Below are 25873 nucleotides of genomic sequence, written 5' to 3'. Positions count from 1 at the left end.
ATAATGCCCGATCATTATAAAAATCAACAGTGTTATTTATAATTATATCAAACTTAGTTGTGTCGATTTTTGGAGAGATAGTAGTACATTTGACAAAGTTATTAGCTAAAAGGCGAACATCGGAAGGTCCAGTTATATGGGGGCTAGGGCATTTTTGCCAAATTTCATCGTGATACTAGCGTTTATAAGTGAATTGTGGACATTGAAGTCATTTTCTGATGGGTACTGTGTATGGGGGCTAGGGTCAAATAATGTCCGATCTTTACGAAAATCACTAGAATTATTATGACATATATAAAACTAAACTTTTCCAATTTTTGTAAAGATAACAGATCATTTAACATAATTATGAGGTCAAAAGCCCTATTCGGGGGGTCCGGTTGTATGGGGGCTAGGTGAAATAATGGACCGATTTGAAGCATTTTCAATAGTGTTCGTCCTTGGACCAGAAGAATTGCATGCTCCAAATTTCATCAAATTATCTCATAAATTGCGACCTGTAGAGTGCGCACAAGGTTTACATGGACACACAGACAGACGGACGGACAGACGGACATGGCTTAATCGACTCGGGAAGTGATTCTGAGCCGATTGGTATACTTTAAGGTGGGTGTAGGACCAATATTTTTGGGTGTTACAAACATCCGCACAAACGCATAATACCCTCCCCACCATAGTGGTGTAAGATATAAATAAGGTCCTCTTCTAATATCGTTTGAATAATAATTGTATCCATATTGGTTTTCTTATACCATATACACAGTTATTTATATAGTAATGTTTTAAGATTAAGGTGGCCAGTTTGTATGGAGAAAAATAAGGTACTATTTTAGACAGTTATGAGAGTTAAAGTAATTTTCTGAAGTGGATCTTATATGGGGGATAGGGTCAATTATGGACCGATCCTTATAAAATTTTACAATTATATTAAGGTTTCTATGAAATATGTACATGTCGAATTTCATCGCTATAGATGTTTATTCTAGACAGTTATGAGCGTTAAAGTCTTTTTCTGAAGGGGACCATATATGGGGATAGGGTCAATTATAGATCGATCCTTAAAAATTTTACAAAGCGATTTAAATTCCTATAAAATATGTCCATGTCTAATTTCATCACAATATATGTTTTCTTAAGGCAGTTATGAGCGTTAAAGTCATTTTCTGAAGGGAACCTTATAAAATTTTTCAATGATATTAAGGTTTCTATAAATTATGTTCATATCGAATTTCATCGCTATAGATGCTTCTTTTGGACAGTTATGAGCGTTAAAGTCATTTGCTGAAGGGGACCTCATATGGGGGTTAGGGTCAATTATGATATTTTACAAAGCGATTAAGGTTTTTGTAGAATATGTTCATGTCGAATTTCATCGCTAAAAATGCTTCTTTTAGACAGTTATGAGCGTCAAAGTCATTTTCTGAAGGGGACCTTATATGGGGGGTAGGGTCAATTATGGACCGATCCTTATAAAATTTTACAAAGATATTAAAGTTCCTATAGAATATGTTTTTTATTAAATTCATATTCTAAAAGGCTCTTATATGGGGGCTAGGCGAAATCGTGGCCCGATATTGGCCATTTTCAATACCAAACAAATTGCATCAACTGAAAGTATCTATGCAAAATTTCAGCACTCTAGCTACTTCTGTTTGGACTCTATGGTGTTTTCAACAAACAGAGAGACAGGCAGACAGACAGAAAGACGGACAGTCGGACAGACAGACAGACAGACAGACAGACAGACAGACAGACAGACGGACATGGACGAATATTTCAATGTGTTACAAACGGAATGACAAAAACAATATACCCCCACCTTTTTTGATGGTGGGTATAAAAAGGTAATTCTTTAAGGTTTTTACTATTTGGTGTATATTTCACGCAAAAGGGTTGATATGAAATTTGTATAGCATGTGAAAGGTCAGTTATGGACTACCTCAATGTGCGTCTATGTTCATCATCTAAATTAAATTCATATTCAATTGCTTAATCCTTGATTGCTTACAACTAGATTGTTGAATTTCTAGAAAATAAACAGTTAATACTCCAATGCAATTACACTAACATACTATTAAATACTAAAACATATTTGTACACATTTCCCCCACATCGAATATTTTTGCATAATGTTGAAGTCTTGAGCATATAAAACACATGTGTAAACTTCTTTATAGTTATTTGTTTTATACAGGTTTTACTTATAGCTTAACAACTATATTTGTTAGAAGATTTTTACCTATATATACAGTGTTGTTCAAAATAATCTGGATGGAAATTTTTTGACCCTTTTTTAGGGAGTGATTATGTATATAGTGCAATTTTATATCCTTTTCGTATAAGCAAACGTTTTCTTGCTAACTTATGTATTTGTACATACCTATGTATAGATATGTATCTATGTATACATATGTATGTGTAAGGATCGACATTTGCACAATATGTTAATTTTAAACAAATGCTGGCTACATAATCAAAACCAAAGAATTTTCTACTATTATTTTTAGGCAAAACAATGTTATTCAAACATTATTTTTCCTAAAGCCTTTATCTTTCAGCTTATTACAGACTGTTTATACTCCTTCTCAGAAAAGGACTTCTTTGAAGCATTATGCTGAATAATTCATTGTTATCCTGCTGTGTACTTAGAAATAATATGCGACGAAAATAAAAAAAAAAAACATCAAATAGAGAAGCATTTCATGATATGGTCACGTACAAAAGGAATTTTGTTGTTTCTTTTTTACAAACACATGTTAAATACTAAACCAATATTGATAGAAACAATGGAAAGAAATGAAACAAGAAATCAAGCGTAATCAACAAACACATGCGTTAAATCTGTCCTCAAATAATAATAGTATCTTGGATCGATCTATTTATGTTATTCAATATTTAAACTTGCTCATGATAAATTATATACTGAAAGGATAACGACAAACTAGAGCTTTTAATGAAAGGTACTTTAGTTGTTTACCCATAAAAGGTGGGGTCATTTCTATGTAAAACTTTAAATTATATACATAGTATGTATGTACCTATTATGGATATGTTCTTCTTAAAATAAAACATGATCCATCCATCCATCCGGTATTAACTCGATCCAAATGGGATGAACAATCTCAGCAAAACACTCACATTGAAAGTTTTTCACTACTTCTTTATTAGCATTTTAACCAATTATTTTAAGAGGGTGATGACATTGTACGCAAGTACTTACCCAGACTCGCTTACAAATAACTGCTTAATAAGTATTTTACACAACATACGAAAATGTTACACCTAAAATAATATGTACATACAAGACTGGGAGGTATAAGAAATTGTGACCAATTTTTAACATAGTTTATCCTTGAAAACACACATATCTGTCAAAAAATATCAGATTATCTGCAGTAGCGATTGTAATTATAAACTGCAGATGAAATAGCGGAAAAGCATAAATTTTTTAAAGGACCAAAAATGTATATGAGCAAAATCAAAAATTTTTAAGAATTAGATACAATTTTTTTTCGAAAAATTTTTTCTTCCTACAAAAACCACATATATACTCTGTTGAGTATCAGATGAGTATTTCCCAATGTTACACAGGGAATAACAAATTAATATATGGGGAATTTCATGTCAGGTGTCCCAACTCAAAAAATCGATTTTGACGAAATTAGCACTAAGGTTAGTACACAAATTTTCAGCTCTATTGGTCAAGAACTGCCATACTTAGAGGGAGTCAAAGTTGGAAATTTTGTTCATACAGAATTTTATTCAAATGAGTGTATCTTTTCACCTATTGGACCTAGTAAAAATTCTCCAAAAGAGTTCTGATAGCTATTTTTTCCATTTCTTCGGGGGTCCACTTGTATATGGGCTATCCGAAAACGTGGACCGATATTATCCATTTTCAACACGAAATTAACCTTACCTGTAGAGAACATTTGTGGTAAATTTTAACCCTCTAGCTCAATCCGTTCGGACTTGTTTTCACCATACAGACAGTCGACGGACGTGGCTAGATCGTCATAGAATTTAATAAGGACCCATAATACATATACTTTTGTGGGTCTATGACAAATATTTCCATATGTTACAAACGGAATGACATAATCAATATATCCCATCTTTTTTAATGGTGGGTATAAAAACAAAATTCTGGAAATAACATTTTGTAAACTCAATGCTATACGAAAATTTTTAAAATGGTTGCAATGACAACGATATTTCTACAGACGCTGTTGCTCGTGTTAATATGTAAACATATTTCTTTAACTTTCAAATTATACATGCTTCAAATGTGCTTAAAATTAAAACAGTTAAAATGCTAAAAAATTAAACCATATTCTAAATAGAGTAAATATATATGTATGCATGCATATGCAATTACTTAATCTGTGATATGTTTACTAACTTTAACAATTTATTTATTTTAACAACTTTTATGCAGAGAAATGTAAACAAAGTGCAATAAACTATAAATAGCTTAAAAAAATTACTTTGAAAAAAAATAATAACCAGGGAAACCAAAAATATGCTCTAAAAAATAGTTTTAAGCGCATTAAATATGACTTGCAATTGTAACCACTAACCTATTAACATACTTTTCAAAGACTACTATATATCGTGCTGATTGCGCAGAAGTAGTTCAGTAACGTTGTGTTATACTTTCTAATTCATTAGTATACGTTATGTATGTATACGTTATTTCACACGATTTACATATGCGCTAACAAATCAATGCCAGAATTATTAAATTGTTCTTAAACGTATAAATATCTTGACTATTAGTCCATACTACGCACCATATTAAACACGTATTTGTATATTTTGGTTTCCCTGCTAATAACCTTTGTAAAATTTTTGGCAAATTTAAATTACAAATTGATTCTTGTAAAAACATCTTTTAACAACAACAATTTATTTAGGCAAATTTTAAAATTTTTAAAAATTCTGATAAATCTCTTTGTGACTTATGGACAATAAATAGGAAAATAAAATTGTAAAGAAATTATGTTGACAATTATCACAGATCAACGGTAAGTGCGATTTGAATTTTGAAGATTTCAGAGAAAACAATATAGTGGGTGTTATGCGTTTGTGCTGGTGTTTGTAACACCTAAAAATATTGGTCCTACACCTATCTTCAAGTATACCAATAGGTTCAGAATTACTTTCTATGCTAAACAATGTCCGCACGTCTGTCTGTCTGTCCGTCTGTGTGTTCATGTAAACCTTGTGTTCACGCTACAGGTCGCAATTCCTCCTCCTCTTTTGACCTTTTGAAAATATTTGAAATCGGTCCATTATTTCGCATACAACCGTACCCCCCGAATAAAGATTTTGAGCTTATAATAATGTTAAATATTTTACAATCTGTACAAAAATCGGCAAATCTTAGTTTTATATAAGCTTAAAGATACTACCAATCTTCGTAATGATAGGGCCTCATTTGAACCTAGGCCCCATACAAAGTCCCCTTCAGAAAATGACTTGAAGGTGGAAATGCGCCTTTAAACACTACTACCACATTGAAATTCTGCATAAATACAGTAAAGTTATCGTAAATCGCTCTAACAAAATTTATACGCGTAGGACCATATTTACCTTATCCCCCATATAACCGCTCTTTTTTAAAAATTACTTTTTTGGTAACAAATTGTTAAAATATTTCGGAATTAAGGAAAAATGCTTTATTAGTAGAAAAATAATCCACATTTTTAACATACTCACTGATGTAGGGTATCATATTGTCGACCATACCCGACTATTCATTCTTACTTGTTATACCCTCCATCAAAAAATATGGGGGGTATATTGATTTTGTCATTCCGTTTGTAACACATCGAAATATTAGATACCCATAAAAGTATATATATTCTGGGTCCTTATTAAATTCTAAGACAATCTAGCCATATCCGTCTGTCTGTTGAAATCACGATATAGACCACACGAGAGGAGCTAGACAGTTGAAATTTGGCATAAACATTCTCTAATGTTTGTTTAGTATTGAAAATTACCCATTTCGGTCCACTTTTTCGGATAGCCCCCATACAAGTGGATCTCCAAAAAACAGCTTTAATGGGCATAACTGCTTTAGAAGTACGAGTATAGCGATGAAATTCGTAGTAAATAAGTTTCATATGAGCCAAAATCTTTCTACCAAAATTTTTGAGGATCAGTCCATAATTGACCCAACACCCCATATAAGGTCCGCTTCAGAAAATGAATTTAACACTCATTACTGGTCTAAAAATTCGAGTATAGCGATGAAATTCGGTATAAATAAGTTTCTTACGAATAAAAACCATTTAACCTAATTTTTTTAGGATCGGTCCATAAATGACCCTATCCCCTATATAAGGTGCCCTTCCGAAAATGACTTTAACATTCATTACCGGCCTATAAATAACCCTACCCCCTACATAAGGTCTTCTTCTGAAAATGACTTTAACGCCCATTACTGGCTAAAAAGTACGAATATAGCAATATAATTTTACACAATTAAGTTCCTCGCGAGCAAAAATATCTTTACCAACTTTTATGTCGATAGGTCCATAATTGACCCTACTGCTCCTACTGGGTCCACTTCAGGAAATGGCTTTAACGCTCATTACTGTCTTAAAAATACGAGTAAAGCGATGAAATGCGACACACGTAAGTTTCTAACGAGCCAAAACCTCTTTACCAATTTTTTTTGGATCGGCGCAAATACTATAATGCTCATTAATGGCTTAAAAATGAATGTAGTGACGAAATTTAACACACATAAGTTTAATGCGTGCTCAAATCTCTCCACCAAATTTAGGGAGGATCGGTCCATAATTTATCCTACCACCCATAAAAGGTCCCCTTCAGAAAATTACTTTAACTCTCATTACTGGTTAAAAAATACGAGTATAGCGATAAAGGGTGATACAAGTATGTAAGTTCCTCGCGAGCCAAAATCTCTCTACCAAATTGTATGTGGATCGGTCCATAATTGACCCTACCCCCAGAAAATTAATAAACGATCATTACTGACTTAAAAATATAAGTTATAAAATACGATTATGAAATTCGCTCCGAATTTCATGCGGAATGTGTGGGTAATTCCATTCCATACCCCATATAAGCCCCACTTATAAATTTACAATAACGCAAATTACTGGCATAAAAATGCGAGTACAGCGATGATATTCAATGTAAACAAGTTTTATATGTATACCGGAATCTGTCTACAAAAAGTTATGAGGACAGGTCAACAATAGACCATACTCCTCTTTAGAAAATTTGATGAAGAAAATTCAGAAAATTACTAGTACAGTGATGAAAATTGACATAAAAAAGTTTATTCTTAGGAACATAATTCTTCATTCCGAATTTATAATTATATAAAATATCCTTATTATATAAATATTCAATACCATACTCCGACAAACTTGTGGGTGATAAAGGGAAGCCGATGTCAGATTCTGATTCACGTCCTATATTAAGAAATCCATATAGATTTATATCCAGAGCAAAATCGGTGTAAACTAGTGTAATTAAGTGCAAAATATTTCATAATTGCATAGTAATTAATTAACTAGTTTATGCACGTGATATTAATTCAAATTAACAATTACTATTAACTTTTAAATTGTGAGTAATAACAGAGGCAAACTGCAATTATTGGGTATGTGTTAACATAATTTCATGCAATTCAAATTTCACTTACATATATGCCTATCGGGAAAACCTGATGTGATTGATAAATTTTGACACCAGATTCGGATACTGTACTGCTCAACCCTTTATACTTTGGACTCTGAGTAAATAATTTGATGGCCTGTGTTATTGACCGATCCGCATAACATTTATTTATGTCAAATTATATTGCATGTTTTCTTAAGACAGTTTTGAGTCTTGAGGTCATTTTTTGAAGTTGGCCTAATAAGATCTCTAGCTCCTTTTGTTAGGTCTCCATAGTGATTTCAACATACTGTTGGACGGACATGGCTAGATTGTATCAGAATCTAGTGAGTACCAAGATTAGACCAATATTTCGATGTGCAACAAACGGAATAATAAAATAAATATATCTCCTATCTTTTCTGATAATTTCATATTACAATAAATGAAATAAATAAGTTTTTATTTGGCAGCAAAACTTAAGAATTTGCAACCATTTTCACGAATCAACTTTTGCCATTATACAATAATTGTTGGCTGACAACCTTTATATTGTACTTAAGAACAAAAGTAATGCAATTGATTTAACCGTTTTCAGTAGAGTGAAATTCAATAATGCAAGTAAGTGACTGTTAAATGGCTGAAATGCAATTACTGTCATGTTTTTAATTACATTTAATTTAACAAAAGAGGCAAACTGCATGTCGTATGTGAATAGCAAAATTTTCTGAGAATTAAAGTGGAAAAAAGTAGGAATATACAAATGTAATGAAAGATATGTACATTAGGTTGTTCCAAATATTACATTATATAAAGGCCAAATGGAGTTCCGAAAAATTATAAAATTTCGATTACTTTTAATGTTACACAAAAATTCTAAAACGATATAGCCATGTCCGTCTGTATGTCTGTCTGTTTAAAACACGAAAGAGTTCGAACGGAAAGAGCTAGAGGGTTAAAAACAAATATTCCTTTATATAGTCCCACGTTTTCGTATAGCTCCCATGCAAGAGTACACATACATATATATCTATGAAATTAGAAATAAATAAGTTTCATATTAGCCAATATCTGTTTACGAAATTTTATGGGGATCGATCCATAATTGACCCTACCCCCATATAAGTCCCCTTTAAAAAAATGAGTTTAGCGGTCATTACTGGCTAAAAAAAACTACTATAGCGATGAAATTTGACATAAGTAAGTTTCTTACGAACCAACACCTCTCCACTGAATTGACCCTACCCCCCCCCCCCCCCGACACGGCAGGTGCTCACGTTAAAACTCTCGACAGTCTGACCCTACCCCCCATATAAGGTCCTCTTCAGAAAATTACTTCATCGCTCAGAACATTACTCTTACGCTCATGACTGAATTGAAAATAGGAGTATAGCGATGAAAAAGTATTATACCAATCGAAACCTTTCTATCAAATTTTACGATAATCGGTCAATAATGGTTTGAAAATAGAACAAAACTATAACGTTTTTAAAAATTAATATTTTTTAATTCAAAAGAGTCCATAATTGACTTACGCCATATTCCAAATATCACCCTTATGTATATAGGGGAGCATTTCCTTTGCTGGTGGGTATATGAGATTCGGCACAGCCGAATAAAACACTCACACTTGTTATCCATACAAACGGGACAACCCTAATCTTTATGTATATCGTCGTTATGCACGCATAAAGGCAATTTGAAATAAGTCCGTCCTTACAACCGATTGATTCTCCATGTAAACCGAGTGCTAAAAGAGTGATGAAGAGATCAAGTAGCTTAAATTACCTCTATGAAATACAATAAAGTTAGTTAAATATAAATCTTAATAAACTTTAATAACGAACAGTTTTCAAAATTTAGTTTTCATTTAGAAATATATGTAAGTATCGCAATGATATTTGACATATGTAAATAATTTCTGTATGGAACCAAATTCCTTTATCATGATACATTATCCCGTTATTTAACAAATTTAACTAAAACATAAATACAGTATTTCTTGTGTTACTCATACGCTAAGTTGTTTCAAATGAACAGATTGTAATTTAAAGAATGTGACTTAGATTATAACAACTAATATTTTGGAACCGTTATTGAATTTAATGTAATAAATCCTGAAAAGGCTCTAAATTTACATATGTATATAAATTTGTTTACCACAATAAAAGTTGAATCCCTTTAATATTTAAAAAATCTACAAAAGTATAATTTAAACCTATTTCAAATCAATTTGCAATACATACCGTCCAAACATTCATTGAAATGTTTTCGTTTTTTTGGAGGGGTGTATATTCCAAAAAACACTCCTAGTGTCAACAAATATATAAAACAATGTCAACAATTTCGCAATAAATTAACTAAAAACAAGTTAGAGTGCTATATTCGGCTATGCCGAATCTTGAATACCCTCCACCAGCAAGCTACTTTTTATTGAAACCCATTTAAATATCTAATTTTTAGATAACTTGGCAAAATTTTTGTTTCCTTATTGAGGGTACTAACATTTATGCATATGTCAAACTAATTTTAATTAGGTCGAGAAAAATGTATATTAATAGGCCAGTTTGAAAACATTTTAATATAATGATTAACTGTACACAGAACATACTCATTTTGAATTTTATCCGGATATAATCATTTAATTACGAATTAAGTGGTATTAAGTGATTTTCAGAAGTATACCTTATATGGGAGCTAAGACAACCTATGGACCGATCCGGAAGAAAAAATCCGTAGAATGATTTATATATACAAAATACACATTTATGTCGAATTTTATCCCGATAACTTTGATTGTTAATGTGCATTTGAGTAATTTTCGGAAATGGTCCTTATATGGGAGTTGTGACCAATTATCAACCGATAAGGAAAAAAATTCGTATAATGATTTATATGCCAAAAAAATTCAAGTCGAATTTTACTACAATAGATTTATTAATTAATGAAATATGTGCGTTTAGGTGATTTTCGGAAGTAAACTTTATATGTATAGGAGCTACGACCTTACACAAAACATATTTGTGTCGAATTTTATAAAGATATCTTTATTTGTTAATGAAATATGTGCGTTTAAGTGATTTTTTTGAAGCAGCTATTACCATATATGGAACAATCCGGAAAAAAATTGGTAGAATGATTTATATGCTCACAAAACATATTCAAGTCGTACTTTATCCAAATAGCTTTATTATTCAAAGAAATATGTGCGTTTAAGTGATTTTCGTAAGTGGACCCTCTATGGGAGCCTATCCGGAAAAAATTTCGTAGAGTGATTCATATAAAGACAAAATATATTTGTGTCGAATTTTATCAAGATAACTTTATTTGACAATGAAATATGTATTTTTAAGTGATTTTCGGAAATGGGGTTATATGGGAGCTATGACCAATAATGGACCGATCCGTAACAAATTTAGTAAAATGATTTGTATGTATACAAAACATATTTGTGTCGAATTTTATCCCGATATCTTTATAATTCAATGAAATATATGCGTTTAAGTGATTTTCGGAAGTGGACTTTATATGGGAGCTATGACCAATTATGGACCTATCCGGAAAAAATTTCGTAGAGTGATTTATATTTAGACTAAACATATTTGTGTCGAATTTCATCAAGATAGCTTTATATGACAATGAAATATGAGCTTTTAAATGATTTTCGGAAGTGGGCCTTATATGGGAGCTATGACCAATAATCGACCGATCCGTAACAAAATTAGTAAAATGATTTGTATGTATACATAACATATGTGTGTCGAATTTTATCCCGATATATTTATAATTAAATGAAATATATGCGTTTAAGTGATTTTCGGAAGTGGACTTTATATGGGAGCTATGACCAATTATGGAACTATCCGGAAAAAATTTCGTAGAGTGATTTATATTTAGACTAAACATATTTGTGTCGAATTTCATCAAGATAGCTTTATATGACAATGAAATATGAGCTTTTAAATGATTTTCGGAAGTGGGCCTTATATGGGAGCTATGACCAATAATGGACCGATCCGTAAAAAATTTCGTAGAATGATTTGTATGTACACAAAACATGTTTAACTCGAATTTTATCACAATAGCTTTATTCATCAATGAAATATGTGAGTTTAGGTGATTTTCGGAAGTGGACCTTGTATGGGAGCTATGGCCAATTGTAGACCGACTGAGATCTGCGTTGACAGTATAATTTCTGTTCATATTATATTTGCATGTGCAAAATTTTGTGTTGATACCGATATATTTGAGCGAGTTATTAGCGATAAACTAATTTCCGGGAATATATACCTTTGTATGGGTGCTATGGGAAATATTGGATCGATTGTAAAGATTTTCAACATAATTGATCACCGCCATGAAAAAATAATGTGTGACAAAATTCATCGAAATATCTTTGGTAGTTTCTGAGAAAACTGCAAAAGAATGATGAAAAAAACGTAATTTTTTTCGAGGTAGTCTGAAATTTTTACTCATAGCTTTTTACGTTGTGAACCGATTTTGCTGATTTTCAATACCAAACTGCTTAGGATAACAATAAATATTTTGGGTGAATTTGGTTGATTTCCTTTGCTTAGTTTTAACGTGAGCGTGTTTTACACAGACAGACAGACAGACAGACGGACAGACGGACAGACGGACATAGCTAAATCGACTCAGAATTTCATAAGGACCCAGAATATATATACTTTGTTGGGTCTTAGATGAATATTTCTTGGTGTTACACACGGAACGACAAACTTATATATACCCTCTATCACCACTGATGGTGGTGGAGGGTATAAAAATGCCTTGTAAAATACTTTCACAATTGGCACAATATAAATAAAAATTCCAAAAAATATAACAAACAAAATAGACACAAAAACGTGCGTATAATGTAAAGAAAAAAAATTCTAGAAATTTGTGTCACACAGAATATTGAAAGTGACAATTGGCATATTTTTTCAATGAGGCTTAAAAACAAAACAACACCATCAACTAACGGCGACAAACCAATAGCATAAAACATTTGTATAAACAATTTTTTTTTTTTTTTTTTTGTTAAATTCAAGAAAATAAAAAACAAAATTTTCTGAAATGTTTTCAACGGCTATTTACATAAATAAAATAAAAGAAGCGTTAAAAAAAATACGACAGGAAAAAAATAACTGTAAGAAAACAAAAAAAATAACAATAACAACAGATAAAGTATGAGAAAATAATCTAAAAACAGGAAATGTACTTTTATTAAGTAAAAAGTATAAATGTTAAAGTAAACAACTTGAAGGACACCAGACGGGTATTAGTGATATTGTATACACACATATCTAAGTAGTATTTGTATACAAATGATTCTTTTAAATAATGTTTTCTTCTTGTATATTTTGAGTGGCTATAACAAAGTTTTTGTTTTTATTATTATATTATGACAAATATACATAATTATATTAGCTTTGTCTAATTTTCTATAATTTGGAATAATTTTGAAATAATTTTGGTATAATGAAAGAAAAAAAAAAAAAAAACAAAATGAAAATTGAAATAAGTGGCGCACTAAGTATATCAAGGTTCATTAAATCTAAATGAAATGATTACAATGTTCCCAACTAAATTGATTGACCTTAAAAGAGGGCATTTTTGACTCGAGTTCAATTAAAAATCTACCGTACGCGGGTCCTTACTACTCAAAAATAATACCTCGTATACTTATATGATAGTACGATATTTATATAAATTACTTTGACTTAAAAAGGCATAAAGCTAACTTTTTACTATTATTATAATCTCCACCACCATCAGTGGTAATAGAGGATATATATAACTTTGTCATTCCATGTGTAACACCAAGAAATATTCAGCTGAGACCCAACAAAGTATATATACTCTGGGTCTTTATCAAATTCTGAGTCGATTTAGCTATGTCCGTCTGTCTGTGTAAAACACGCTCACGATAAAACAAAGCAATAGAATTTAACCAAATTCACCCAAAATGTTCTTCATTTTCCTAAGTTGTTTGGTATTGAAAATGGGCAAAATCGGATCACACCGGGAAAAGATATGAATCAAAATTTAAAACCACCTCGGAAAAAAATAAGCATTTTTACACATTCTGATATAATTTTCTCGAAAACTATGGAAGATAATTCCATGAAAATCACCATACGTTCGTTTCAACACAAGATGTTGATCCCTGCATATTCCCGGAAAATGGATTTTTTGTTAATAACTTCCGTCACAATGAAGATATCTTCACAAAATTATACAAATTAAAATGTTATGTCAATGGAATTCATACAGAGAAAAAAATTTCTAGATCGGTCCATAATTGGACATAGCTCCCATACAAGGTCTCCTCCCGAAAGTCATTTAAACGAGCATAACTCATTACTAAATTATGGTATCCATATAAAAGTTGGTATAAGTCTTACCCGTATGCATAAAAATATTACCGTAAAAGTTATTTCCGATCGGTCCATAATTGGTCATAGCTCCCATACAAGGTCCCCTCCCGAAAATCACTTAAAAGCGCATAACTTATTACTAAATTAAGATATCTCTACAAAATTTGATATAAGTATTGCCCACATGCATAAAAATATTACTGAGAAAGTTTTTTCCGATCGGTCCATAATTGGTCATAGCTCCCATACAAGGTCCCCTCCCGAAAATCACTTGAACGCGTATAAACTCATTACTAAATTAAGATATCCATATAAAATTTGGTACAAGTATTGCTTATATGCACAGAAATATTACTGAGAAATTTTTTTCCGATCGGTCCATAACTGATCATAGCTCCCATACAAGGTCCCTTCCCGAAAATCACTTAAACGCACATAACTCATTATCAAATATTGATATCCATACATTTAGCAAAATCATTGCTAAATGTAATAAATCTTGGAATTGTAATAGATTTAAACTGTTTAAATCTTGGGATTTTTCCTTATTTCTACAAATATTTGATCAATTAGAAAAGTACACAGAGAAAACAGATTCGTTGTCACAACCGAATTTGTTTCCAATCGAATTTGGTCGGTTACAACAACTACCACATAAATTGGTTGCAATTACCGAATATTTCATTTGTTAAAATTATGTTTTTAGAACACAGGTAAGTTGTTAGCACCGAATTATCGATTGAAGTCATTGATTAAGTAGTTGTCATAATTACTTATTTTAAAATACAATTCGGTTACGGTGACCGAAACTATCAATATTAGTAACCAATAAAAATACTCGTATTGTTTTATATTTATTTGATTTTTTTTATTTCCTAGTAGATATGCATGTACATATAATTTGTTTTTAGATTTTAAATTCAATCCTTACTGTACGTTCATAAATCCATTGATAGCGCGAAACTGCAATATTTTAAATAAAACGTACTTTGCAGTATTTCTTGTTTCATATTTACATATTGTTACAGATCTTACTAATTCACAAAACCTAATGTATTTATGAACGTACTTACATTTTTTAGTTTACGTCTACATTTCTACTGAAAAGATACATAATAAAATATTTGGAATTGACAATTTACATATATGATGCCAATCTTATTCGCGATGCCCACCAGATCATAATCACAGGCAGGTGAAAATAAGCCTTCTTTAACCATCGATGTATTTGATGCAATTTATGGTTGGTATATATTTCCTTGGGTAATTGGGGTTGCGGGCCAATTTTAAAGTCTTACGTACACAGGTAATGAAAGCGCTCTTGATAATATCGGTCTGAGTCTTTTTAGCCTTCAACAAAGCTACAGCCTTAGCCTTCGTGGTACCGTTTTGTACCTTCGAGCCAGGTTTGGTAGCAACTTTATTGTACTTAGCAGCAGCACGAGCCATGGAGCTTCTTGTCAGCAGCAAGCTTCTTCTTGCTAGGAGCTTAGTATCAAAGGCGGGTTTTGCTACAGATTGCCTTTTTCCACCAGCCAAAACCTCCTTCTCTAGGAAGGAGGTTTCCGTTGGCTTTTCTATGAAAAAAAAGAATTGTAGTAATGAACACTAAAAACTACACAGCTTACACACATTTGTAGTTGAGATGATCTTGATATTAGGAGTTTTCAAATTTAAGATGATCAATTGTAGTTATGGGCACACAGCGTTCTGAAAATAAACGTATAATGTTTATTCTCTATATTTTAAAAGGAAATAGTTTTATTAACTTACAATTGTTCGTAAAAATCTGCAAAACTTCCAATTATTTGTAATTTTTCATTTTATTTATAAAATTTTGCTCTTTTTTATTTCCTTATTATTTTAGTACTAAATTTTTTTTAAATGTCAAGTAAACTTAATCACATGTATACTGAATTCGGTTGGAAATACCGAATTATTCTTTATTTTATCAAGATAACCGAACTTTATATAGATTTAATTGAATTATTTTGGTACCATAACTAAAAACAAATGTTTGGCATTAATAATCAAAATTTTGATTACAAGTACTGATATTTACATTAAAGCAAATAATTATATATTTAATTCGATCTTGCTAAATAATATAATTAAAATAACCGTTTATAAAGCTCAAGTTGGTTAGATTAACTGAATTACTAGTTAGGCGAACCCTAGTTCCATCACAGTTATGTTTTTTCAGTTGTAATTATATAAAATATGTTGAATGTATTGTTTTTTAATAACTACAACTATTTTTCTCTTATAGTAAACAAATAATTATAACTGTGATCGATTTCCAATCGATCTTTTTTCTGTGTGTATTAATATAAAAGTAGCTAGTGGAGGGTATTTAAGATTCGGCTCAGCCGAATATAGCACTCTAACTAGTTTTTAAATTATATAGTGTGTAATATATTTAGTTAAGTAACCAAATATTTTCCACACACTAAAAAATTATTTTGATTTGCTATTAGTGCAACAAAATATCTTTCTTTAGAAAATATTTTCAATATACGAGTAATTGCATTTTCTACATCACTTCTCATAAAACTGTAGCAATTTGTATTGTTTAAACAATAAACATGCCCCCAAAATATTAATGTTATTTTATAAATTAATAATTAGTGGAATAATTTATGTTACCAAATATTTTTAACATATTTTTGATAAATTTCAAAATGATGACAATGACAACATGCAAACATATGTATGTGTATCCCATTAAAAGTTAGTCTATTTTCTTAGGATATATCTAATATAAAGTTGAGTTTATGTTTTACTTAAGTATGCTGTTAAAAATACTACTACAATGTAAACTATTGTTGAAAGGTAAATAGTAAACATTATTCTCTGTTCAGCGATTTGTAATAAACATTATTTAAAATAGAAATACTGATGTGAAATAGTTACATTAACTTTTAGTAGGTTATTATTTTTGTTAAGTTTATTTTTTAATGTTAAATGCAATATACTAACAAACACAAAAAAAGAGGAATTCTATTTGTAAAATTAAAATTTTATAAATTTTTTAAATTTTGTTTAAATTATTTTTTGAATTTTTAAGAATATGATTTAAAATTCTAAATTTTCATAATCACTATCAAAAAAGATGGGGAGTATATTGATTTTGTCATTCCGTTTGCAACATATCTAAATACTGGTCATAGACCCACAAAATTCTAAGACGATCAAGCCCTGTCCGTCCGTCTGTCTGTTGAAATAACGATAGGGTTCACAGGGGAGGAGCTAGACAATTGAAATTTTGCATAAATATTCTCTTTTAATAAGGTTTGTTTGGTATGGCTTATATTGCACAGTGGGGCAGAATGGAAATTTTTTAGAAATAAATCTGGCATTTCTAAACGGCTGATCCGATCGGGATAAAATTTGGCGTGAGCGTAGCCAAGGAGTATTCGAGTTTAAGTTTTGAAGATGAACCCTGCAGATGCCCCAGGGACGGCGCTGTGGCGGCTCAAAGTGGGGTACCTACGACATGTAAAATTTTTAAACTCGTGCCATTTTTTTGTTTTTCACCCAAATACAAAGATGAAAGCACTCGACGAGATCTTGAAAAAACTTGCTTGGACATACTACGTATCTCTTATAATATCCGAGTTATAGGCATTTAAAAATTTAGTGATACAAAATTTACCATACCTTGGTCCGCCTTTTTTAGAATACCGGGCGTAATTTTGGACCAAATGAACTCAATTTTTTCCTGTTGTTAGACAACAAAATTTCAAATAATATACAAAAAATTTCAGATCAATATCGTTTACAGATCCAAAAATATACGTTTTTTAATTTAAAAATTCAAAAAATTTTAGATTTTTGGCGTTTTTTGCCAAAAATGTGTCTTAACTCTTTTATTAATAAAATAAAATTTTCTTTAAGAACATATAACAATTTTATAGTTTTCTAAAAGGTATCTTTACGCAGAACGCTTTGGCGTAAAAAACTTGTCCTATTTTTTGAAAATGTTGCCACTGCGTCCTTCCGAATATGACCTATTTTTTATCAAAACTTCAACTTTGGGCGACATGTTCTAAAATCCCAAAGCTGGGATCAGAAAACTGAAAGCAGTTTTGGAAACCTCAATATGTTTTCTATTTACTCCAAAAGTATTTTCCCAGCCCTGAAAGAAATGTGGACCCTATGGGCAAAAAAGTAAAAAATCCCATTTTGGGATTTTCATTCCTATTTTTGGGAATTGCGGGATGCCCTTTGACCTTTTCAATTTTTTTTTTGCATTTTCTTATTTGAAATGACAAATTTAACAAGCGTTGAAAATTTCATTGAGTTTTGTTCATAAATAAAGATTTTGTCATATATTACATATTTGTTTAATTTCTAAAACTATGATTTATATCAAAATTTTAATAGGATCGCAGATAGCTACAACAATTTAGTCCATATTTATCCCTTAATATCATTTTTTAGTTAGATATGGAAATTCTCGACCCTTTACAAAAAATTTCAGGCCAATATCTCAATTACATTCAAAAATATGTTCATTTAAACCTGTGTCATTTAATTTCATCTTTTTCATATTTTAGTATTAAGTATGACAGAACATACATTTGGTGTTGAATAAAATATTTGGACAATTTTTAAAAATTATTTAGTTAATTATTTTATTATAATATTGTATATACAATAAAAAAAATATAATTTTATTATGAGCCACGCACAACAACACCTAAATCACCCCACACAAATTACCTTTCCCGCCCACCGAAATATAAAACACAATTTAATACAATATCATCAGTTAGTATAATAGCTTTTTTTATTTGAACTGTTTATCTTAAACATAATACAATTAATTCTTACAACCTACTTATATAGTTAATTCCTAACACTACTTATTTTCTATAAAATAATCTGTCATATCGGTATACATATACAGAAGGTAGTATAAGTCCTTTAAATCTTCCTTGTTTTGAGATGATAGAGTTTCATAACAAATCCATCTTTTTCGCATAGTTGAAAGAACAGGATCAGAAGATAGAAGTAAACTATTAAAAATATCTTCATTCTGTGATTGCCTGGAGCATTTTCTTGAGCTGAATAGTTGAACATGGTTAAAATCTCGCTTCCTCGCTTCCTGGGCTTCTTCTGTTAACTCTCCAAGTGGAAGAATATTCGATTCAATTATTATTTGACCATGACACAATACTTTGTGTACTGTTGGTGTTAGTTCCCTCCATGGATACAGAGATACAAGTAATTTGGAAATTTCAGATGTGTATTCCCCAAATCGATTTCCATTAATTTTATGTTTACTATTCAGTGCCATTAAAATAGTGTTAACTCTTCGAAGCAACTCCTTGTCACGAAAAAATCTTCTCGCCGTATTACCGTCATTTGTACTACCGCAACTTGAAAGTGGTTTGTCGATGTTTAATCCCATCTGAACTTTAAATTCTTCTTGGATTCTGCTTTTTTCCGCAGCTCTCAGTTCTTTCAATTCTTCATTATTTTTTGTTGATTTAGTAGGATAGTTTGTTTTTTGTCCTGGATCGCCTTGTATGATGGTAATATATTGTGTCCTTTTTCATGCAGAGCTTTCCTTAATATTTAGTACTTATTTCGACTGAGACCCAGTTCCAACATAAGCGCTATTGCTTCCTCTTCAGTAAAATTTGATTATGATGTTGGAGTTGGTATACTTTCCACAATTCGCTTAAGTCGTTTTGGTGATGCATTAGGAAGAATAGTTGCAATATGTACGACATCCATATGTTGGTTTTCCTTTTTCAGCATTTCGTTAAATGTATCAGCAATATCCTCACTTGAGATTCAAAAAAGTTTTTGTGTGACCCTCTTTTTTTTACCTTGAACATAAGTCTTCGTATGACTTGCAAGGCGCTCCTGTTGATGTGTTGTAAGTTGAGATTTCCGTAGTAGTTTCCATCCAACAACAAAATTTTAATCGAAATTTCTCTTGATTTCCATCCACAGACTTACTTTTTACATCAAAAAGTTTTCAATTTTTGATATGCCTGTTTTGTCTACTTTTCTACTATATGTAGTTTTTATATAATTTGAAATGTCTTCAATTCTTTCTGGCCCTTTTGAAGATATACTCCATAAAACGGAACACAACTCTTCGTACTTTAATGCAATCTTCATTGTAGATTTATTAAATATGGTACTTAAAATCTGAGAAGTTTACTTATATACCAATTCTTGTCATTTCCGATACAGGTATTCCAAAGTAAAAAATTACGAATTGTCTACCTATTAACATTTAGGACTATATTACTATAACCTGTAATTCAGTCATTGATATTTCTTATTAGTGAATGAATCGAAATTATCATTACCTGTATATTTTTACCTACATGATCATAAACGAAACAGAACGAAATGATCTGTCGAAAAAATTTAGGTAAAAAATAATTATAAATTTTTGAAAATTTAAGCATAATAGACCCTTTCAATTATAAGGATAAGCAAACAAATAGAAAATAGGTAAATATAAGATTTAAATATGTTCTGTCATACTTAATACTAAAATATGAAAAAGATGAAATTAAAGGACACAGGTTTAAATGAACATATTTTTGAATGTAATTGAGATATTGGCTTGAAATTTTTTGTAAAGGGTCGAGAATTTCCATATCTAACTAAAAAATGATATTAAGGGATAAATATGGACTAAATTGTTGTAGCTATCTGCGATCCTATTAAAATTTTGATATAAATCATAGTTTTAGAAATTAAACAAATATGTAATATATGACAAAATCTTTATTTATGATCAAAACTCAATGAAATTTTCAACGCTTGTTAAATTTGTCATTTCAAATAAGAATATGCAAAAAAAAGTTGAAAAGGTCAAAGGGCATCCCGCAATTCCCAAAAATAGGAATGAAAATCCCAAAAATGGGATTTTTTACTTTTTTGCCCATAGGGTCCACATTTCTTTCAGGGCTGGGAAAATACTTTTGGAGTAAATAGAAAACATATTGAGGTTTCCAAAACTGCTTTCAGTTTTCTGATCCCAGCTTTGGGATTTTAGAACATGTCGCCCAAAGTTGAAGTTTTGATAAAAAATAGGTCATATTCGGAAGGACGCAGTGGCAACATTTTAAAAAAATAGGACAAGTTTTTTACGCCAAAGCGTTCTGCGTAAAGATACCTTTTAGAAAACTATAAAATTGTTATATGTTCTTAAAGAAAATTTTATTTTATTAATAAAAGAGTTAAGACACATTTTTGGCAAAAAAACGCCAAAAATCTAAAATTTTTTGAATTTTTAAATTAAAAAACGTATATTTTTGGATCTGTAAACAATATTGATCTGAAATTTTTTGTATATTATTGGAAATTTTGTTGTCTAACTAACAAGAAAAAATTGAGTCCATTTGGTCCAAAATTACGCCCGGTATTCAAAAAAAGGCGGACCAAGGTATGGTAAATTTTGTATCACTAAATTTTTAAATGCCTATAACTCGGATATTATAAGAGATAAGTAGTATGTCCAAGCATGTTTTTTCAAGATCTCGTCGAGCGCTTTCACAAAGTATAAAAATCTTTGTATTTGGGTGAAAAACAAAAAAATGGCACGAGTTTAAAAATTTTACATGTCGTAGGTACCCTACTTTGAGCCGCCACAGCGCCGTCCCTGGGGCATCTGCAGGGTTCATTATCCCGATCGGATCAGCCGTTTAGAAATGCCAGATTTATTTCCAAAAAATTTCCATTCTGCCCCACTGTGTATTGGTTCACGTTTTCGGATAGCACCCATAAAAATGGACCAAAATAACAGCATTAACGGCCAGACCTAAAAATAAAAAATATATAAAATTCGATGTAAATAAGTTTCATATGAGCTAAAATCTCTCAACCTAATTTTTTTAAGGATCGGTCCATAATTGACGCTACCCCCCATATAAGGTCCCCTTCAGAAAATTACTATAACGCTCATTACTGACTTAAAGATATGAATATAGTGACGAAATTCGGCATACATAGGTTTTATGCGATCCAAAATCTCTCTACCAAATTTATTGAGGATCGGCCCACAAATGACCCTTGCCCCACATACAAGGTCCCATTCAGGAAGTGACTTTAACGCTCATTACCGACATAAAAATTACGAGTATAGCGTTAAATTTAACACAAGTAGGTTCCTCGCCAAAATCTCTCCACCATGTGGATCGGTCTATAATTGACCCTACCCCCCATATGTTATGAAATTCGACATAAAAAAATTTTATACGAACGTTAATCTTGCTACCGAGTTTCATGCAGAATGTATTGGTAACTCACCCTAGCCGCCCTTATAAGCCCCCTTCAGAAAATTACTTTAACGCTAATTACTGGCATAAAAATGCGAGTACAGCGATGATACGCAATGTAAACCAGTTTTATGTAAACCAAACTCTGTTTCAAAAAGTTATAAAGATCGGTCAGTAATTTACCCTACTCCTAGGGTTCTCTTCAGAAAATTTTGATGAGTAGGATTCAGAAAATTACGAGTACAGCGATGAAAATCTACATAACAAAGTTTATATATAGGAACATAATTCTTTATTCCGAATATAATGGTGAATAAAACTAAAACTGACCCTAGCCCCTATAAAGAGTTTCCTCCAGGAAAGGGATTTGCTTATTAAAATATGAGTATAGCGATGGAATTTGACATAAACAAGTTCTTTGCAAAACAAAATCTATGAACAAAATTTTATGAGTATCTGTTCATAATTGACGCATGTAAAGGTCCTCTTCAGAAAATTACTCATACCCTCACGGTTTAAAAATTTAACAAAAATATTTTGTTTTTAAAAATTAATATTTTGTTAGTTAAAAAGAGCTCTGTAATAGACTTAAGCTATATTCCAAACATCACCCAGATGTTTATAGGGGACCATTCCTTTCACGGCATACGGTTTGGTGGTGGGTATATGAGATTCGGCACAGCCGAATATAACACTCTCACTTGTTATTTTTGAAATCTTTTATTTTTACTTTAATTTTTTTTTAAATATTTTTTTCGATTAATAATGTATTTACAAATAGCTGTACCTACGTATTAGCATTAATAATAAGTTAATTCAATATTAAGTATACGTACGGTGTACATATGTATATCAGGAAATATACATACATTTTGAAATAAATCATTACTTCCTTCACTAAATGCACTAAAATTTTGGGGTGGTTGACAACAATTTGAACTCCGTTCTCAATTTTATAAGGATAGGTCCATAATAACTTTTTAAAAGCATACAGAAGAACTTTCTAAAAGCATGTTTCATTAATGATTCAGAATATACTTTACAAGATTGGAATATTATAATGAGCAAATTACAAATGGAAAGCCAAACTAATTCATATCTTTCTCATGAAGTAAAGGGTATACAAATTTCTATATTTGTAACATTAATATACATTTGAGTTTTTTTTTTTTTTTTTTTTTTTTTTGTAAAAAAACAAGTTAGAGTGCTACATTCGGCTGAGCCGAATCTTAAATACCAGCTACTTTTATATTAATACTTTTCTAATTGATCAAATATTTGTAGAAATAAGTTTTCTCATGTCTTAAATAGAATAGAAAGTCACAAGATTTAAACAGCATAAATCTATTACAATTCCAATATTTATTGAACATTACAAACGCCATTTTCTTTATGTTTTTATAGCGCTTAGCGTTATTTAGTAATTTGCATGTATGCATGTGCGTGAAAGATTTAAGGATTTTCAAAATACATATATAATCTGTGTAATCTGTGTTTATGTGATTTTCTGAAGGGAACCTTGTCTGGGACCGACCGCACCCATGTTATGAACCGATAGTGAAAAAATCTTGAAATAGAATTTTTGTATACAAAACTAATATTTGTGCCAAATTTTGTATCAATAGCTTTATTTGGTAATGAGTAATCTGCGTTTAAGAGATTTTCGTAAAAGGACTGTTACGCGGCAGGCTTACATGAATAATGAAAATTGCTGTCCGAGTTCAATCGCAAACCAAAACAAATAAAATGAGATTAAGAGGCATGTTGAAAGGTTTTCCAGCTAGCTAAATTTTGAGGCAATGATAAGTCTTATCTCATATTACTGCGCGTAAGCATATAGCATACTATCCATGCCTAAATGTACCTATAGTATGCCAAAATATAAAAAGAATAAAGCTTGATATTGTCAACTAGTGAAAACTAAACGGTGGCCAGTTGTTGTGCCACATAGGGGTACAATGTTTCCCTCCCACTGACTTAATGTCAGACGCCTTGACAGGAAAGTACCCATAATTCGAAATACCTGTCCCTTTTGATAGACACTATTTAATATACTTTACTTTTCATATCTTACGATGGTTAACATTCCCCTTATTAAAATCTTTAAAATATCATGTTGTTAGTTTATAAAACAAAATTAATAAGATTTATTTGGTGCAGTTCAAATGTTAGATATATATAAATCATATATAAATTATATAAATATAATAATAAAATAAATATAAATGTGAAAAATTAATCGGACATTCTTTACAATAATAAAATAATTAATATAAAAATATAAAAGAAAATTTAAGTATTACTTACAATCATCTGTAGATATGTATGAATGTATTTACATGTGTTGTTTACTCGTGTTAAGTTTTATGCGATGTCAATTGATGGGCCCAGCAATCACTGCATTACAATATGTGTTTGATGTTTAGTGTTGATTTGTAAAATGTTGGTTTCGTTCTTGTAATTTACATTATTTCAGTTTTCTTTTCTGTAAACTTAGGTTTTAATCATTATAAAATAAATTAACATTTCATTTTCAAAGTGCCTTGCAAATAATTTTTACTTTGAAAATTGTATGTTGAATTTATATAATAAGTAGGTTTGCAATTATAATTTTCATTGAATTTCTTAAAATTTTCTATAATTTTCAGTATATTTTTAGTTTAACAATTCGTTTGTTTTTGAATGCCGATATTTGTTATATAAAATTCTTAATTTAAACTTTAATATTTCGATTTCATTTGGTCAATTACTTTTTTTTTCTTTCTTAAATATATTCTTTTCTTGGATAAATGATTTCCTTTTTTTTTTCCATTAACTATATTTGTGAATAATCTCGATTTCCATTTTAAATTTAAATAAAAGTTTTTATTACTCATTTATTCAAATTCATGTTAAATTTCCTCATTGAAATTTTAAAATAAATTTAAAATTTCTTGTAATCTTAGTTTTAAGTCTTTAATTTATATTAATTAGTTTAAATTTCTCTTTAGAATTTCTATTCAGCACGGTAATTTTTAAATATTAAAAACATATTTCCGTCATTGTAAATAACGTATTCTTTGTTCTGTATCAAATTTAAAATTTGAATTAATTAATCTTGAAATGCTTAAATTTTAAATTTGAGTTAAATGTTTTTAAACACTTTTAAGTTTAAAATTTGAAAATCGAATTAATTAATTTTAAATTATTGTAAGTTTTAAATCTTAAGTTTAGAAAATAATTCAAGAAAAAAAAAAAAATAATTCTTTATTGCAATTAAATTATCACTTTGATTAGTTAAAATAGTTTAGGTTTTAAGTTTCCAATTTGAATTAAATTCATTTAATGCATTTCAAATTTGAACAATTATTAAAATTTTTCCAAGGCTTAAATTTCTAATTGAAATTAATTTTAAAAATTCTTAAATTTCAAAATTAAAATATATTAATTTAAAATTTTAAATAATTCAATTTAGATTTCAATTCTTTAAATTTCAAAATTGAATAAATTAATTTTAATTTCCTTTAATTAATTCAGATTTCAAATTTGAAGTGATTAATTTTGAATTCATTTAATTTCTAAATTTCAATTTTCGAAATCTCAAATATGTATATCAGT

At 30.2% G+C, this 25873-nt stretch overlaps 1 protein-coding gene across 1 annotated transcript in view; it reads right to left on the bottom strand.

Moving 5' to 3' along the window:
* LOC119603353 (holotricin-3-like) overlaps positions 1-9181 on the bottom strand; it is a 126669-nt gene extending 117488 nt beyond the window's left edge. The window contains exon 1 of the mRNA XM_037955360.1: positions 9177-9181. Coding sequence (XP_037811288.1) covers positions 9177-9181 — 5 coding nt within the window. The remainder of the gene's footprint in view (positions 1-9176) is intronic.
* Positions 9182-25873: the final 16692 nt, after the last annotated feature.

The sequence above is a fragment of the Lucilia sericata genome, unplaced genomic scaffold (assembly GCF_015586225.1).
Source record: "Lucilia sericata isolate MDLA Ls3-8-SP2 unplaced genomic scaffold, ASM1558622v1 Contig000295F_arrow, whole genome shotgun sequence".
NCBI classification, from domain to species: domain Eukaryota; kingdom Metazoa; phylum Arthropoda; class Insecta; order Diptera; family Calliphoridae; genus Lucilia; species Lucilia sericata.
Note: the sequence above shows the minus strand (reverse complement) of the source record. Positions and strands in the feature narration are given on the sequence as shown.